At 40.8% G+C, this 18,533-nt stretch overlaps 1 protein-coding gene across 2 annotated transcripts in view; it reads right to left on the reverse strand.

The window, feature by feature from the left end:
• Window positions 1-431: 431 nt before the first annotated feature.
• Window positions 432-18,533, reverse strand: part of LOC306986787 (cAMP-dependent protein kinase inhibitor beta-like) — a 30,998-nt gene continuing 12,896 nt past the window's right edge. For both annotated transcript variants that reach the window (XM_079590424.1, XM_079590423.1), the window contains 2 exons: window positions 5,476-5,632; window positions 432-5,401 (listed from right to left, as the gene is read on the reverse strand). In XM_079590424.1, the coding sequence (XP_079446550.1) occupies window positions 5,319-5,401; window positions 5,476-5,617 (225 nt within the window). In that variant the 5' untranslated portion in view covers window positions 5,618-5,632 and the 3' untranslated portion in view covers window positions 432-5,318. The remainder of the gene's footprint in view (window positions 5,402-5,475; window positions 5,633-18,533) is intronic.

An 18,533-nucleotide genomic window follows, 5' to 3' on the forward strand; every position in this document is an offset into this window, starting at 1 on the left:
CTAATTTATTATATATATTATCATATTACTGATAAAGCTTATATGGCATTTTAATATCATTCTAAGAGTCTGTTTTCTCTGTGGTTGAAAATGGTTTGCTCCACAGCTGTATAATAAGCAAGGGCAAACATGTGTGAGTGTGTGAGAAAGAGGAAAGTCTCCATCTAGAGTACAAACTTTGTACATAGCATCATAATATATGATTTGTGGGTGGAAATAGCATCATAATTAAAACAACTCATTTGTCATTAAATAATATAATGAAGCACATTGTTCTGGGACAAATTGTTACAACACAAAATGGAAATTAGATACAGTGGATACATTGTATGGGACAACCCATTTATGGCCATTTTATATATTACATTAAGTAAAATGGTATATCAAATCATTCTATTATTGTCATGGAACAAAAGAAAGCAGACACAGGTAAAATCTGAAGAGTTTATTGAATGACACAGGATGTTAGCAGGTGAGTCTCTGGATTGCAGATAGGTATAGTGAAACTGGCATGAAAGCTACTATGGTCTTATCTGTTGCCGGCTGAGATGAGAGGTTACTTTACAGTGATTCACAGAAGACTGGCGCTGAGACAGGCTCACACAGGTGGGTAGTCAGGTATAAGTTCAGTCTAGAACAACAAGACCAGACCAACGTGTATGTTTGGTGCTGGCTTTTATGGAGGAACTGATGAGTCTAATGGCAGACAGGTGTAGTGAGTGTTGATTGTACACAGGTGGTAGCCAGAGAGGATGATGGGAAATGTAGTGTGCTGAGGTGACTGGTCTGGTGACAGAGACATTTTTTTTTTGACTATCCTATATTGTATGTCAATAAACCAAGCAAAATTGCAACTCAGCTTGCAGAGTAAGCAGCTTTGAGATTTTGATAACTCCTAATTTGAATTGCCACCTGTGTTCTCAGTTCTTTAAACTTTATTCAACTCAACTAAAGATGACATCCACAATAATATATAACATAAAGAACAAGAAAAAAGCCAAACTCATGTGTGTGCTCTGCACAATTTAAATATAGTAGCCTAATTTTACAAAACGTGAAAATATGGAAGAGGCATATGCAGTCAGTTTGAATGGACATGACACTTCTGGTGGTAGTCATGAAACTGCCATATCCCGAAGGCTGTTATTTATCATGTCAAATGGCTTGGACCTATCAGTTACAACCAGTGTTCTTAACATTTGTCCAAGTTTGGCAATACTGGCATTACTTTTTTACATTTGAATGAATATGTATATTTTGCTGACTGATGCATGGCTTATTGGCTAAAAATAAAGCAAAGGGACTCATTTTATAGTTGACACATAACTGCCAATTGTTAGATTACTTTTCATGTATTGTTTTTAACTAGTTCAGTGTGTGCTTAACTTACTTGACAACATTTTTTCTTTAAGCTTGCATAAGTCTAGACAAGTCACAACAGTTTATGAATAATTACGAGTCAATGATACATCATCCCATCATTCTCATCCCAAGAGAAACATTCTGTGAAATTTTGACATTTACACCACACTTAAAAATATATCTCAGTTGTTGCATTATATACAAAATATCAAAGCAAGTGTCATTTTAAAGAAAGAAAACAAGTACATTTTCAAGCAAGTGTATTAAAAATCTTGTGCAGCGTTTGCTTGATGACAAATGCTATATATTTTTTTACCTAATTCAATGATATTTAGACTTTTTTTAAGTGTGACATGGTCTCTGTAAATTATTTTGAAATAGTTTCAATAAAAGATTGAAAAGAGCAGAGTTACCTGAAATTATCAAAAAGAAAGAGTTAATTATGATTTCAGCCTAGGCCTACTCCACTTGCAAGAATGTGTAAATTGGAAGAATCAAACAGAGCAATATACATATAAAAACAATTTAGCCACTTTTACTACTACAGTATTTAGAAGAACTATTCTACTAACTTATATATTTTGTTTATCATTATAAAGAGTCAAAACAGAGGACCTGATATAGTTTGCATGTGTAAAATATTGAACAAACATTTAATCTTTCAAATGTAAAAATAGATGCAAATACTCCTCATCCTAGCCCAATATTACACTATGTACAAAAACTCATAAAGATTTTTTATATCAATCATGGCTCGTCCCAGCGAGCAGAGTCTCATTTCTAAAGACAGTCGGCTGAGGTCATGTCTGGTCTTTGATGCTGTTGTCTCTATACTGGCACGTCTGTTAATGTGTTAATAGCTGTGAACAGACGTCCAGTCTCAAGCTGCTGACTGACAGAAGGTGACTTTGAAAGCTGTGTTTTCAGACATGATGCATACTGTGTTGGCAACACCAGTGACAGTGCCACCTTCTCCAACATATGCTGATCACAAACTATCACTGTTTGCTTGGAATAAATACATATTCCATAAGAATCTTTCAAAGTCTTTGTTAGAGGTAACCTGCCTATTTCACAAGTCAAAAATGCCACTCTGATTATCACACACCATAACTACAAGACATAACATGAAAGATTTGTGCAATACACCGGTACCATGACACATATTCTGGTATGTGAAGAGATAATTAATGCAGTAGAGACCAGCATGACATTACTAACACATGATGTGTTAATTTATTTGATATACTGTGCGTTAATATAATTTATTTTCAAACGAGCTCTTGATATATTGACATACCAATAGTATCATCTGATATGTGAATATTTGTAATAGTCAAGTCACATTTATATAGTGTTTTTTACAATACAGATTGTTTCAAAGCACCTTTAGATAACAGGAAAATAATGCACTTTAACTGCTGAAACATATTTGTTTCTTATACCAAAAGACAACATGGCAATGACAATCACAATGATTGATATATGGGTAAACTATGCAAACAAAATATGCCTCTTCCTGTTACGTAACGTGTAGTGTAAACAGGCACGAAGAAGAACAATTAGAAATGGTATAATGGAATAAACTTGGAATCAGGAACATCAGAACAGGAGACTCACACTAACACAACCTTACATTAACGAGAACGGATGAAGACTAAGGGTATGTTTACACGACAACGATATGCTTAAAACTGAGCATATCTGTAAAAAACACTACTCTGCTGCCAGGCCATTAGATGGTGATGAAACACTGTAGACTGAACACGTAATACGCATGTGCAGGACATCATAGTCTTCAGCGTTTCGCCTTTTTATTGTTTACACTGAGATGGTTTTCAAAAACTTGCACTTTGAAACCCATTTTCAAAAGTTTGCATTTTCAGGCACCCAAAACTGCTGTGCTCGTGTAAATGTATGGCCAAAACGCATAAAAAGTGTAACGTTTTTAGTAGAAAATTGTGTTGTGTAAACAGCCGCTGAGGGAGAACACAGGGTCTAAATACACAGAGCAAACAAAAGGAACTAAAATAGATAATTAACAGTACACGAGTAAATGAGATGACTAACAGGGGAAAACTTGGACACAGGACTAAACCAAAAACACTATGAAACATGGGAGACAGACAATACATGTAACAGAATGCCTCCTCCCAAAAAGGCGTGTCCTCACGCCATAAATAGTCCAAATGAGGAGGGGGCTCTTGAGGACGTGGACCAGAAAAAAAAAAATGTTCAGGGTAAAAGCACAAGGAGTCCGTGGATGGTGGGAGGAGCCAGTGAAAAGACAGAAGCGTCAAGATGTTAGGCCAGAGACCAGCCAGGACGTAGCCCCAGGGCGGAGTTATGGTGTAGACAACTTGATGGAAGGTACCCTGGGGAGAATGGAGAAGCTGCCACCAATGATGGAGACCCGGATGGAACCGATGAGACAATGCGCCGACGCAAGACCAATGGCACTGGAGACCGAGGCGGAGCCGCGGTGACGAGCATCCAAAACGGAACCGAAAATCCAGAGGACAACCCTCCCAACCCTCAAGCTCCAAAATCACTCCGTCTGCAACGCACAATGTTGCCGCTCACGCACCTGATCAGACTCAACATATAGGACAGGGGCGATGACTCCGTTCCAACTTCTTTCTCGGTTCAGGCTCGTCCATCGCAGCAGGCCGGTCTCCATGATCTGCGGTGGGCACATTCAACTTCTCGGCTGGTCTTTGGCAGCGGTGGAGTGGGGCTGGTAATGCTTTCATCCTCAGCAGAGCCGATGGTAATTGTCGAGTTGTTATTTACCAGCACCCACTCAACGAAAGCGGCAAAATCTTCCTTTGGACCGCCCGCTGGAATACGTGCCTTCGCTCTGTGCATTTTACCATACCAACATGAGCGAGCGTTCTGGGTAGTGCGTCTGGCATGCCAGGTGGAGAAAATGCTGTGTGTGTTCTTCCAGCGGGCGATCTTCCTGCTCCAGGAAGTCACAGAATGTGACTATTTTCGGGATTCTGATTGGCTAACGTGGGCTTGAGCTTCTTCTACACTGCCACCTACAGGCTTGGCATGCTCTTGACCGCACGGGTTTGTGTAAGCAAACACTTTTCTGAAAACTGACAGGTGTGCACAATGTTATTTTTGAAAACGGAGAGGGGTGAAATGTCCGTTAAAATAGCCGTCCACGTGTAAACGTAGCCTGGGTCACAGGACTAAACCAAAAACACTATGAAACATGGAAAACAGACCATACATGTAACACTTCCATATAATAATAAATGTTCTGAGTTAAACTACATCTCTGGCCTTCATGAATGTCAGTTTGTGTGTTTTCTACATGGCTTATTAAAATAGAAAAAACACTAATATAAATGCACATATAAACATTGGAGCCTGCCTGCTCATATCCATATCTATATATATGTACATATTACTATACGTTTCATCTACAACGCAAAACTAGATCACTTCCATCATAATTAACAGAGTTGGCTACATTTTGACACACTGCAGCTACTCCAACCACTTTTGTTTGCCTGTCTATTTGAACTGAAATTATTTTGTTTACAAATACCAGATGTGTGCTGTGATACCAGTGTATTTTAGTAATTTATGATCATGGCTTCCCATGTAGTGTCGTATAATAGTATTTATTAAAAGTTAGATTTATTAATAGTTACTAATTAGCATTAGTGATTTTGTTTTGTGGTAAAATTGTAGCTCGACTCGCTACTGGCCAGAACATCACTTGACCTAGGTAATCTAGGACATCTACCCTATAGTCTCATGGAAATAACAGACACACAGGCATAAGTCTGCAAGTCCACTGGCAAGTAGCCATAGCGTGTACAGTCAAATGTTATTCTGCACATATACCTTGTCACTGAGGTATTGCCACATTTATTTTTGATTTTCTTTCTTTCTTTCTCCATCAGTGATGTTGAACAGGTGTTCATTGTGGGAAATTTTCAGGATCCATGTTTCTCCTCAGAGCTTTCTGGAGGGAGTGGAGCATCCTGTGATGTTGGAGACTGAGCTCCTCCAGGACCATCTGAAGAAAGAGAGCAAAAGGACATGTTAATGCACAGAACACAAAAATGTGTGTGTATGTGTCATTTGATTTACCTGTGAGGGAGAGTTCAGCCAGTTTGAGTGGCAGGTCGGAGGGGTTGACACCGGCAGGAGAGCCCAGGATATCCGGCAGAGCATTACGACGACCTGACCGACCCGATGACGCAAAATCCAAAGCCGGCTCCACCTCCGTCATCTCACCACTGCCATTCTAGATTCAAAATTAAAAAAAATAATAATAATTTAAATAGGCAATTTAAGCAAAAACTATAAAAGTTGGTTTACACAAGTAGAGGAAAGCTTAATATTCTCTTTTAGATCTTTATGGCCCAGTTTCACAGACAAGGCTTAGATTAAGCCAGGATTAGGTTTTAGTTCAATTAGGACATCTAAGTAGCTTTTTTAAACATGCCTTAGAAAAAACATTAGGCTACTGGTAGCAATTATTACTTGAGACAAAACAATGTTACTGACATATTTTAAGATATGTCAGTGCAAGTTGGTGTCCGTTAAAACAGCACAACATGCATTTTAGTCTTGGAACTAGGCTTAAGCCTTGTCTGTGAAACTGTCCTTGAAAGAAACAATATAATCTGTTTGCAAGAGGAAAAAAAAATGCTATGAGTGAAATTGTCAGAGTCTGCTCTGTCTTTGTTCTCATTGTGTTCCCCCCCAGTTGTCCCATGTGTTTCTTTGATTCATCTTTCACCTGGCGCTTGTTAATTAACTCATTAGGTCCCTCATTTAGTTATAGTAGAAGTACTACATGTTTTTTTCAGTCCATTGTCCTGTCTCGTCGGTGCTTTGCTGTTTCTTCAAGTTATCTTGTGTGTTTCCTTGGTGGAATCTACAATTAAAGGGGTGGTAAAGTATGATTTCACTTTTCTAACTTTAGTTAGTGTGAAATGTTGCTGTTTGAGCATAAACAACATCTGCAAAGTTACAACGCTCAAAGTTCAAAGCAAAGGAAGATATTTGCTTTTAAAGAAAAGGACTACAACAAACGGCTGGCAGGGACTACACAACATTCCTCCCGGGTTAGTAACATCAGCAACCCTAAAATGTACATAAACTCCGCCCCCAGGAACACGTTGAGAAGAGGAAAAGTTGTTGTATAAGAGTACATTTGTGAGTCAGCTCAAACTTTAGCATCCATCTTTTCACATACAATAGAGTCACTCTGTGTGCATCTCACAACAGTTCCTATACGAGCGATTTATAGATAACCATGACAGAATATCCTAATTGAAGATAGTTAACTCCACATCAGCAACATAAATTCATCATCTAACCATTCAGAGACGTCCTGTTGCATATTACATGTTGTCGCTTCTTCTTGAGAGTCTCTTCATCTTTGTCTGACTCTATTTTAACATTAAAGGCAGATCAGTTTCTGTCATTTTAGTGTCTTCACGCGTCACAGCCCGCCAGAATGGTGGTGGCTTAGCTTATAAAAGGACGGGCTCGTGGGCTGCTTAGCTGGTTTTAATCGACTGAAGCGAGATCGGCTCGGGTCATGAGCACGGCAGGTTACGCAAATACTCGTTCCCTCTTCTAGACAGAAGCGAGGTTACGTTAGTAACCGAGTACGTTCTCTTACGAGAGGCTCTCTCGTATTTGCGTAAGTATCTTACGCTACGGGAACCCTTTGTCAACGCCGTGCGCGCCCAGCATCCACCACATAAGTCCAAGGGGCACACCCGGGGAACATACTTTTAGTGGGAGTGAGACTGCCAAATAAGTGGGCCAGTACATAAGCACACAATGTCATAAGGCAAAATGTACGGAGCGGCGCTGCCGGTCCATACTGAGAAGAGAATAACCATCCTTATAGTACAGCTCAACCAGGGGAGCTGGGATAAGCCTGAGAGTAGCCTGCGCATGAACGAATCAGGACAGCTGACTCTATACTCATAAGTCAGACTGATGAAAGTCTAGCCTGCAACGCAGGGACTTCTAGGTTATAGAACCTGACAAACGTAGAAGGGGAGGCCCAGCCTGCTGCCATACAAATGTTGTGAATAGAAATCCCGCTGGACCAAGCCCACGAAGAGGCCATGCCTCTAGTGGAATGAGCCCTAACGCCCAAAGGGCACTGCAGGTCTTTTGACGCATACGGCGCCGTGATAGCGTCCACTATCCATCTGGATAGCCTCTGTTTCGAGGTGGCGAGACCTTTAGCGCGTCCACCGAACGAAATGAAGAGCTGCTCCGAGTGCCTGAAGGCAGCGGAGCGCGTTACGTAAACCCTTAACGCTCTAACAGGGCAGAGAAGGTTAACATCAAGCTCGCCACCGGACGCCGGTAGAGCCGATAATATAAGAACCTGTGCTCTGAATGGAGTGCCAAGCACTTTGGGGACATAGCCATGTCTCGGTTTGAGGATGACTTTGGAGTCATTAGGTCCAAATTCAAGACATGCGGCATTAACAGATAACGCAATGCAGGTCACCCACACGCTTGACTGACGATAAGGCTATCAGAAGCGCGGTTTTGAGTGAAAGAAATTTCAGGTCCACCGTCTGCAAGGGTTCGAAGGGATGTGCTTTCAAAGCCTCTAGGACTATAGAAAGATCCCATATAGGAACCGACAGGGGGCCGCGGGGGACTCATCCTCTTCGCTCCTCTAAGGAAGCGGATGATGAGCTCGTTCCTTCTTATTGACTGGCAGCGCGTCGACTCTGCGAACGCCGCAATGGCCGCTACATAAACTTTGAGCGTGGAAGGGGTCCTGCCCTTATCCAGCAGCTCTTGAAGGAAACAAAGTACCCCCAAGACACCACACGTTTGTGGGTCTAGGTTTCTTTTCGGCGCACTAGCTGGTAAACACAGACCATTTGGACGCATAGAGTCTTCTAGTAGAAGGAGCTCTAGCCTGCGTGATCGTGTTCACAACCCCTTCTGGCAGAACAACAGGTAACCGTTGATTGTCCATGCATGCAGAGACCATCGCTCTGGATGAGGATGCCAGATCGAGCCGCCGGCTTGAGACAGAAGATCCCTTCTCTCCGGAATCGGCCATGGGGGGATGCTCATCAACCGCATCAGCTCTGGGAACCAAATCTGGTTCTCCCATCGCAGGGCTATGAGGAGCACAGAGCTGCTGTTTTTCCTTATTCTCCTGATTACCTGTGGTAACAGCGAGATCGGGGGAAAGGTGTACAGAGGGCAGCTGGGCCATGCCTGGGCCAGCGCGTCCTCTGTCTTTGACGCAAATAGGTTGACATGCGCTTTGCCGAAGCGGCGCCACAGCAGCTGGACTGTTTGAGGGTGCAGGGACCATTCCCCTGGGGGAACGTTGTCCCTGGACAGTCTGCCTGGACCGTCGTTCAGGTGAGCAGGCACATGCGTGGCTCTCAGCGAGAGCAGCGAGTGCTGAGCCCAAACGAGGATGCGTTCTGCCAGAGCATTGAGATTCTTGGATCTGACACCGCCCTGGCGGTTCACGTAGGCCACCACTGACATGTTGTCCGTGCGAACCAGTACGTGGTAGCCCCGCAGGTGTGGTAGGAAATGTTTCAGGGCATTCTCGACCGCCATCATCTCTAGACAGTTTATGTGAAGGTCTTTCTCCTGGTCTGACCATTGTCCAAAGACCGGTCTGCCCTCGCAGAGAGCGCCCCAGCCTAGGTTGGAGGCATCTGTCGAGACAACCTTCCGGAACGAGATAGCGCCCATTGTCACCCCCGACTGGTACCACTCGGCCACTGTCCAAGGCTCCAGAGCTGAGACGCAGTCTCTGAGTCACCCTGATACGCAGGCCGCCGGAAGCCCAAGCTCGGTGCGGTACCCGTACGTTCAGCCAGCGCTGTAGGGGCCGCATACGTAGCAAGCCCAGCTGAAGCACTGCTGCGGCTGAACACTCTCTGAAAAGTTTTCAGGGGAACAAGGCTGCCCTTCTGGAATGAAGCGGCCAGGCGTAGAACGTAGCGCGCGCGCGCTGCAACGACAAGCGGGCCGTCATAGACACAGAGTCCAATTCTATTCCCAGAAAGGAGGCTGAACAGAAGGACGGTGTATTGATATACCTGGCCATCTCAAGAATGCCCTGTGACGGGGTATTATCTGAATCTGAAAATAGCCGTCTTTCAGATCGAGAGATATAAACCAATCCCTCGGGCGAATATGCCCGGGCTCGTGAACCTGAGTCGGAGGTATCGGGCTTGAATACAGCGGCTCGCTGGGAACGGCGGCTAGTTTTCTACATGTAACAACCCGGCCGCTCTGGGTGGGGAAAGTTTCATGGAGGGAAGTCCGGAGCGCGTGTGTAGCGCCGGGCATTTTGTGTTTGACCGTAAGCGTGGGCGCTTGTGAGCGGGCACAGGACTTACAGTTATACCATAGCCGGTGTGTGTCGGCTTTATGTTTCTGTTCACTTGGAACGACTGTGTAGCAGAGTAGGCAGTGAGTAGGCGTGGGCACTGTATTGTGGACACATTTCCTACATCTAACACTCGAGCGGCACGTGCCAGCTTTATGAGAGTGGGCTCTAACACAGGGGAAACAATGCTTGTGTGTAGGGGTGAACAATGGGCACATTTCCTACACTCAGAACACCATCGGCGTAAGCCGGGCAACCAGAAATCACACTCTTTAAGGGATATCTCTGGGTCGCCGTGAAAACGGCGTTTGTGTGCAGGCGAACGGGTTGTACAACGGGCTCGTTAACTGCGAAATACACACCTGCAGTCGCCTCTACTAAGGGGACTGACAGAGCGGGAAACTTTGATTGCAGTCCGGCCGCAGCGGGACTCAACCACCTTTTCCTCTATGTGGCTGCTAGGAGGACTTCGCAGGCTCAGGCTTCAGCGCGATCCTCGGCCGAGGCCCCCGAGGGGGAGGCGGTCCGTAGCGGCTTGAAGAGTGTGATCTGTGGTGTGCGCCCTGGCGTGGTCGCGAAGGCAGGGGCTGGGGAGGCGCTAGCTTGCTCTAGGTCTGCCAGCTGCTGCAACGCGTTGACAATATATACAAAATTAAGGATAATTTTTGGCTTCATATCTCGAGAAAAGATTACTTTACCCGTAGCGTAAGATACTTACGCAAATATGAGAGAACTTCTGGGGACATCAGATATTTATTTTACATCTTGTGAATATAGCATTTTACCACCCCTTCAAAGAATATTTAGAGTATCTCCTTCGTCGTGCTCTTTGTTATCAACCACACACCTTGACCGAAATCAGTGAAGCAAAAGAAAATAACAACATGAAGAACTAAAACAAAAATTAAGCAAAAGAAATCCAACAAATGTGCTATGTTCACAATGGAATAAATGCAGAAACAATCACAGTACTGCTGTTTCTATGGTAATGGATAAAGAATAACCCCAGCTAGACAAACATTTAACCATTCTATCATTTTCTTCTCTTCCTGTTTAGTGGCTCTTTGTGAACCCTCTGCCCACTGCTATTGACTGTACAATTGGGCAAAACAAGAATTGAAACAAAAAACAAACTTGCTAACATTTTAAGGTGTGCTCATTACATATGTTACATGTACTTACTGTAGTAATAACAGTAAATTATGCATAATTACATGAAACTTCTCACACTCATGACATGAGTGGAGGGAGTGTGTGTGCTCTATCTGTGCTGCATTCCAGTCCACTTGTAGACACGCACTTGCAAACTTCCCTAAGCACTTCCCCTTGGGGGAATCCCTGCCACCATTTTGAAATGCGTTCCACTTCGTGAAGTGGACGAGGGAAGTTTATATGGATAGACCCTCGTTCCCTCGATTTTGACAGAGGGAGCGAGTCTACTTAATATGTACACTTCAGGCACCTATATATCCCATAATGCAGTACGATTGTGACGCCACCACAGATCACGTCTAATTACCCCCACAACAAACAACTCTATGATATATTAATTCAATTGTTTTAATTTAAAACAACCCAAACACACCTATATACATTTGGATGCTGCATTAAACAAATTCTTAAAGGGATTTAAAAAAATAATAATACATCAACTCCATAGCTGATTCTAAGTGATCAAGGGCTTAGGACGTTCCAATTCAGCCCATTGCAGTTTCTGCCAGAAGTGGGCACTCGTGCAACGTAAGCAATGACGTATATCCGAGTGAACGAGACGGAGGGAAGTTAGCTAGTGAAGGGCATGACAATTTTGGACTGGAACGCAGCAATAGTGTTGGGGATGAGGGCTAGATGATTTCCAGGTGTGCGTAGTGCCTGAGAGGATTATGGGAAATGCAGTCCATGACAAAACTAACCCTATACCTAACCCTATAGCAATGGTTCTCAAAGTCTGGGGCATAGAGACGTGACAGGTGGGGCGCGCCAAAAGGGAGGACATTTTCCTTTTTATGTCCAGACATCCCAACTGTCCTGGAAGTTCCGGGAGTCTCCCGCATATTGATTGCGGGCCTATAGTAAGTACATGTTAATTAATATTACTCAGTACCTAAATGTATAATTACACTGTAACAATGACACCTTAAAATAAAGTATAACCCAAAGCTTTTATGCAACCAAACATTCTGACTTTTAACAATACTCACATGTAAGTTAATTTGAAGAAAGCATTTCATATACATGCTAATTCTACTGTGGTAAATATGTTTTCTTATCCATTATATAATATTTAATTTTGTGTATGTTCTTGCATACACATATTGTGTGCTATGTAGTACACAATGGAATAAATGCAGAAACAATCACAGTACTGGACAAATTATGTAATATGTTTATGTACATTCATTGTAACTGCATGGAAAATAGTGCCAAGCACGGTCTTCCAAATATCTTCTTTTGTTTTTCCACATATGACAGCAAAAAAAGGTTTGGAACAGCATGAAATTGAGTAGTAAATTCTGACAAAACTTGCCCTGTGGATACCTGTCCCAAACTGTCATATTAAATAGTTGACACTTGACTGAATGTATCCAGTGTGATTTTATGCAAACATATAATTACTTATTTATTTCCATTAGAGGTAAAACAGATCATGTCTGTAAGATTCACCCAAAAAAATTTACTCACTTATTGACAGCAAACCATCTGTTACCACTTCATATAGTTAGGGAAAGGTAAGCATTTCTTTGGCCAATCTGCAAAAAAATGTCTTACCAATAGCTTTTTTACCATGTGTTCCTATAGGTGTCTAGTAACACCTCCCAATTTATCCACGGCCAAATCCTCGGGGAAACGCCTGGAGAGGCCATCAAAGTTGGGGTGCCCAGAGGGCCTGGGTACCAAAAAAAATATATTTTTTTACCAATATTAGCTTTTGAGATGTCTAACTATGGGTTTTTAGGGGTGCTGAATCTATCCCAGCCATTAGTTTTGAGTAAAAATGACTCCAAATCCATACAAAATCCATAAAAATGTTTAAAACCATTACAAAACAAAACTTCCTAAATCAGTTTAAAATTTACCAAACCTCATCCAACTCCCCTGCATCTCCCTCACTCCTGTTATCATCTGGCTGGTTGATGTTCTGGCAAGAGTTACCATGACAGTTCCCACAAACAGAGATACACTTGACTCCTAGCTGCACCTGAGAGTGTCACAGTCCTCAGCACAGTTGCAGCTGACAAACTTCAGAAGGTGGTCCGGTGCAATGGGACCACCTCTGTTGTAGGGACTGGTGCATAACCTTGTTCTCCTTGTTTCCATCCATACTCAAGGACATCCAGTTATGGACTTTGTCAAGTCAAGTCACCTTTATTTATATAACGCTTTTTACAATACAGATTGTATCAAAGCAGCTTCACAGTGATAATATGAAAATAATACAACAAAGTTTGCTTCTAGAAGAACATTGCGGCATCGTCCACCTTAAGTAAGGTAGATCAATAATATTGTTGAATATTAAATGTCCCCAACTAAGCAAGCCAACAGCCAAGGCAACAGTGGCAAAGAACCAAAACTCCATCAGTGACAGAATGGAGAAAAAAGCCTTGGGAGATCCCAGGCTCAGTCGGGGGGCCAGTTCTCCTCTGGCCAATCAGTGAACAGTGTATGATTATGATTCAGGCAGCATTACAGGTCAGTTATGACACAAACTAGTGAGCAAAGTCAGATTGGATCAGAACATTTATCCAGTTCCATCTGGTTGGAGGTCGGAGTCATCACGTCGGTATGTAGACGGGTTTGTTGAGGATCAGTGCTGATGGCTGTCGTGTCGATGAGGACTCCAAATGATTTGGAGTCATTTTTACTCAAAACTAATGGCTGGGATAGATTCAGCACCCCTAAAAACCCATAGTTAGACATCTCAAAAGCTAATATTGGTTAAAAAAATATATATATATATATTATTTTTTTTGGTACCCAGGCCTTCTGGGCACCCCAACTTTGATGGCCTCTCCAGGCGTTTCCCCGAGGATTTGGCCGTGGATAAATTGGGAGGTGTTACTAGACACCTATAGGAACACATGGTAAAAAAAGCTATTGGTAAGAATTTTTTTTGCAGATTGGCCAAATAAATGCCTAACTTTCCCTAACTAATAGTTCAAGTTTATCTAGTTTATTGTAGGTCTGGAGGACATAATCTCACCCTGTGAATGCCCTTCTTGCCTAAACTTGAAATTGAACAAATTTTCTGATATAGAGTTCTAATAACAGTTGTCACCTCTTTCACTGTTCATTCACTTCTACATCTCTATACTCGCCTGTACTTTTCTAGCCAACTCTAGCTTTGTATTTGACATGAACTGCTCTGAGAGACAAAGGTTGGATCCAAATGCAGTATTTATCAAAACGGTAATCCAAAATGGAAACCAAATCCAGGCAAAGGTCATACACAAATAATCAATCCAAACAATAACAATTAATGGTACTATATAGGTACACTGTAATTACCAAAAGTTGCTCTGTAATTTCATTTTACTTATTCAGTACTTTCCGGGCTGTAATCTAAAGCATTACTAAATATTCTTATCTCATCACAAATGGCCTGAATTGCTTTCTGAGACACAAACACAAGCACACACTGGCACACTGACCTGAATTACCAATAGATAGACTGGTTCACTTCTGTGCACTGCTTGTTCTGTGTCACTATGGTTATGTACCAGATAATAATTTAGTTTCTATAATCAGCCACTGATTATAAACAGTCTGGTTGTTATCATCTGCTACTCTGAAATTAGATCAAAACCTAAATAAAAACAAACCTAATGTCAAAGGCATAGCCTCGTGGGCAGCTCTCAGACACATAGCACAGATAGATAGATAGATAGATAGATAGATAGATAGATAGATAGATAGATAGATAGATAGATAGATAGATAGATAGATAGATAGATAGATAGATAGATAGATAAAATGTGTCCTAGATAAAGACAATTTTCTGAATGTGTTGGGTTTCAGAGGGGTGTAATCATTCATGCTGTGTACTGTATCTTAACTTGAGAAGCCAGAACCCCTTTTACATTTAATAGAAAGTATCATGCACCACTCAAAATTGACATAATAGTAATACACAGGATGATAACAAAACGCTTACACAACAACTCTTGCTTTTTGATAAACAAGTAATGTATCTTTCATCCTTGTTATATTTGCAACTATTTACTGGACACTTTTTAAATTTCTGAGGTTCTCAGAACCAACATAATTTTGGTTGCGTAAACATAAATAGTGGTAATGTAGTGGTGAACTACAGTAAGGTGAAACTCGAAAAGTTAGAATATTGTGCAAAAGTTCATTCATTTCAGTAATTCAACTTACAAGGTGAAACTAATATATTATATAGACTCATTACATGCAAAGTGAGATATTTCAAGCCTTTACTTGTTATAATTTTGATGATTATGGTTTACAGCTTATGAAAACCCCAAATTCAAAATTAGAATATTGTGAAAAGGTTTTCATAAGCTGTAAACCATAATCATCAAAATTATAAAATAAATCTTGAAATATCTCACTAATGAATGAATAAATTAACTTTTGCACAATATTCTAACTTTTCGAGTTTTTTATTGGGAATGCAGTCATAATGGGATGATGACAAAAAAAATGGGAATGCAAAGTCATTGGGCCCTATCTTGCACCCAGCGCAATTGACTTTGAACACCAACGCATGTATCATTCCTATTTTGCACCCGCGCACAGCGGACTTTTCCCTCCACAGACGCACGTCGGTAAAAGTGAAATGAACTTGCGCTCGCGGGGGCGGTTCAGCGCAAAGAGGAGGCGTGTTGCGGCGCAAAACTTCCCTGGTGCTATTTTCCAGTTTTAGATGCAATTGCGCCACTGACCAGGAAAAAAACAGTCTAAAGACAGTGGCGCGTTGCGCGTTAGTGATATGGTATTTTAAGGGCGCGTGCTTGGCCATAATGTAGTGTGTTAACGCGCATCCACTTTGATTATCTAATAATTATAAACAGACGCAGCAGTTTTCATTTTTGCAAATCATACATTATTACAAGGAAAAATATTAACACACGAGGGAAATCATTGTTGTGCCCGTGAAGATGTGAAAAAGATCTATCTAGATAATAATAAAAAAAAAAAAAAAAAAAAATAGATTAGGCTACACATTTACCCAAATTATAGGCCCCTACGCCTGTTTAACCGAAGCTAATTTGGGTGGGTTTCTCCCATCATCCCCAATGTCACTTCTCTGTGTTTTACGCTCCTGACGAGAACGTCGGTCTCCTCGGCTGTGAACTGCTCCATGGTGTGCGCTGGCAAATCCGCCGTTATAATAGCGATCCGCCTTGGAACGCGCCTGCTCTTAAAGGGAATGTGAGAGGACGCTCTGATTGGTTTATTTCACGTTACGCCCAAACCACACCTATGAATAATGAAGCTACTTCAGACCAACCCCTTTTAGATTTGCGCCAGGCGCAAGAGTCGTTTATCCCGCCGGGAAAATAGCAACAGCGCCGGGATCCGCCAACAAAGTTACTTGCGCTTTGACACTTGCGTTTCAGATCGTTAAAATAGGGCCCATTCAATTTTATGACTTTGCATTCCCATTTTTCTCCAATTTATTTTAGATATTTTAATGCCAAAAACACACATCACAGTGATATAAATATAAAATGTAAAAATGTATAAAAATTTTGGTCAATTTGCAATGCTAATAACCATGGAAATGCTCAATTACAGTCTGTAAATATCTCTTAACAACACAATGCAAAAGGACTTCCTGTTAATAAAGTATCTGGTAAGAATCTATTCTATATTAACAATGCATTAAATCACATTAAACATTAATAAACCACATTAAATAAAACTCATGTGTCTCAAGTCAAGTGAATTACGGGTCATTGGACAGGCGTCCAATTGCAAGTGACTTCCGGAAAAGGGAAAGTAACCAATGACATTTGAGGTTATTAAGCTTCTTGTCTTAGCTCAGTTTGTAACAAAACACAGGGATTAAATACATGGGGAGTGAAATCAAGGATAAAACGGTACAAGTGTGAAAACTGGTTAACAACTAATTATGGAATTAAAGAAAATCAAGCTTTTAATGTTGTTTATATCTCTATGTGGTGTTTTTAATATATTTTCTCCTTAAAACTGCAACCAAAGGCAGTATAAAAAATGCGGTTTGAAATGGACGATGTTTCTTATGTCATAAACTACTGTGTAACCAATCACGTCAACGTACAGGCGGGTTTTAGCATATCATTACTAAAACTGCTCTGAAGCAGGGGAGTCTCAAGAGAGGTTATCCCAGTATATTTTTCTGTTGAAAATCGGGTACATTTAGCAATATAGTGGGTGAATTATGTATATGATGTATATTATGATGTTATGATTAAATATATGCCTTTTTTCCACTGATGTTCTGTGATGTTCAAAGCGTTTCTGTGGATGCTGATTTTTAGAAGGCAGCTATCTGACTCTGAGGTTGCGAACGGAATATGATTTGAGTAACATTAGCAACACATTATTAGCTGTTTGATAATGTGGTCAGGCAAAAGGTCAATCATATTAATTTCTGTTATGTGTCTGACGTTGTAAAGAGCGATGCCATTGTGCAGCGTTTACTACACTGTAAAAAATAATTCCGTAAAAAAACGGATAATGTACTGGCAGAAAATTACCAGGACATTTTCCGTTAAATTACGGACAGTTCCTTCACCTCTAAAACGGAAAATTCTGTATATTAACAGTACATTTTCTGTACTATTAACGGATAATCCTTATACAGAAATTTCTATATTTATAGAAATTTTATACCATATATTTTGGTGGCAAATAATTCAAGAACCATATATACAAATTTAACATGGTTTATTTTTGTACAAATATTCATGCAAACATTCTTAAATGCATTTAATGAGTAAAGATATATACATATAAATATATATGACAAATGAAACAATGTACAAAGACCCATTAAAAAGTGCTTGTATTGTGGAATAAGTTTAGACATTAAACAAACAAGAGACAGAATTAAAAAAAGAAAACATGAGCAGGTACTTGCACAATATTGGTGTTGCACCAAATAGCTCACAAAATTCTTTGAAAAAAAACTTAACTGTGAAAGTCAAGATTCAAAACATTTTCAAATGCAATACAATACAAATACAATACAGAAAGAAACAAAAACAAATGCAATACGAATACAGGTCTGCTGCTTTTATCATTAAAAATAGCTTTAGACTTAGTCAATAGTAGAGTGAAATGTTAGTGTTAATGCCATTTTTCTGTAAGAGAACACCATATTCCTTAAAGTGTTAGTTCACCAAAAAATTTAAATTGTCATTAATTACTCACGCTCATGTTGTTCCACGCCCCACAAGACTTCCATTCGTCTCCATAACAAAAATTAAGATATTTTTGAGGAAATCGGAGAGATTTCTGTCCCTCCATTGACATCTTACGCAACTACCAATTTCAAGGTTCAGAAAGGTATACAGACATAAATGTAATCCATGTGACTCCAGTGGTTTAACCTCAAATTTATGAAATAAATGTGCACAAATGTTTTGTGTGAAGAAAAAAAACATCTTTTCTCACAAAATATAGATCGCTGAAAAACAGCTTGTTGCTAGAATCTTATCGCATCTGGTTAGGACACCATGTTACTTTAATGATGTCTTTACTACCTTTCTGGAGCTTGAAAGTGGTAGTTGCGTAAGCTGTCAACAGAGGAAGAGAAAGCTCTCAGATTTCATAAAAAAAA

This window comes from Phoxinus phoxinus (assembly GCF_949152265.1).
Source record: "Phoxinus phoxinus genome assembly, chromosome: 19".
Taxonomy (NCBI): Eukaryota; Metazoa; Chordata; class Actinopteri; order Cypriniformes; family Leuciscidae; genus Phoxinus; species Phoxinus phoxinus.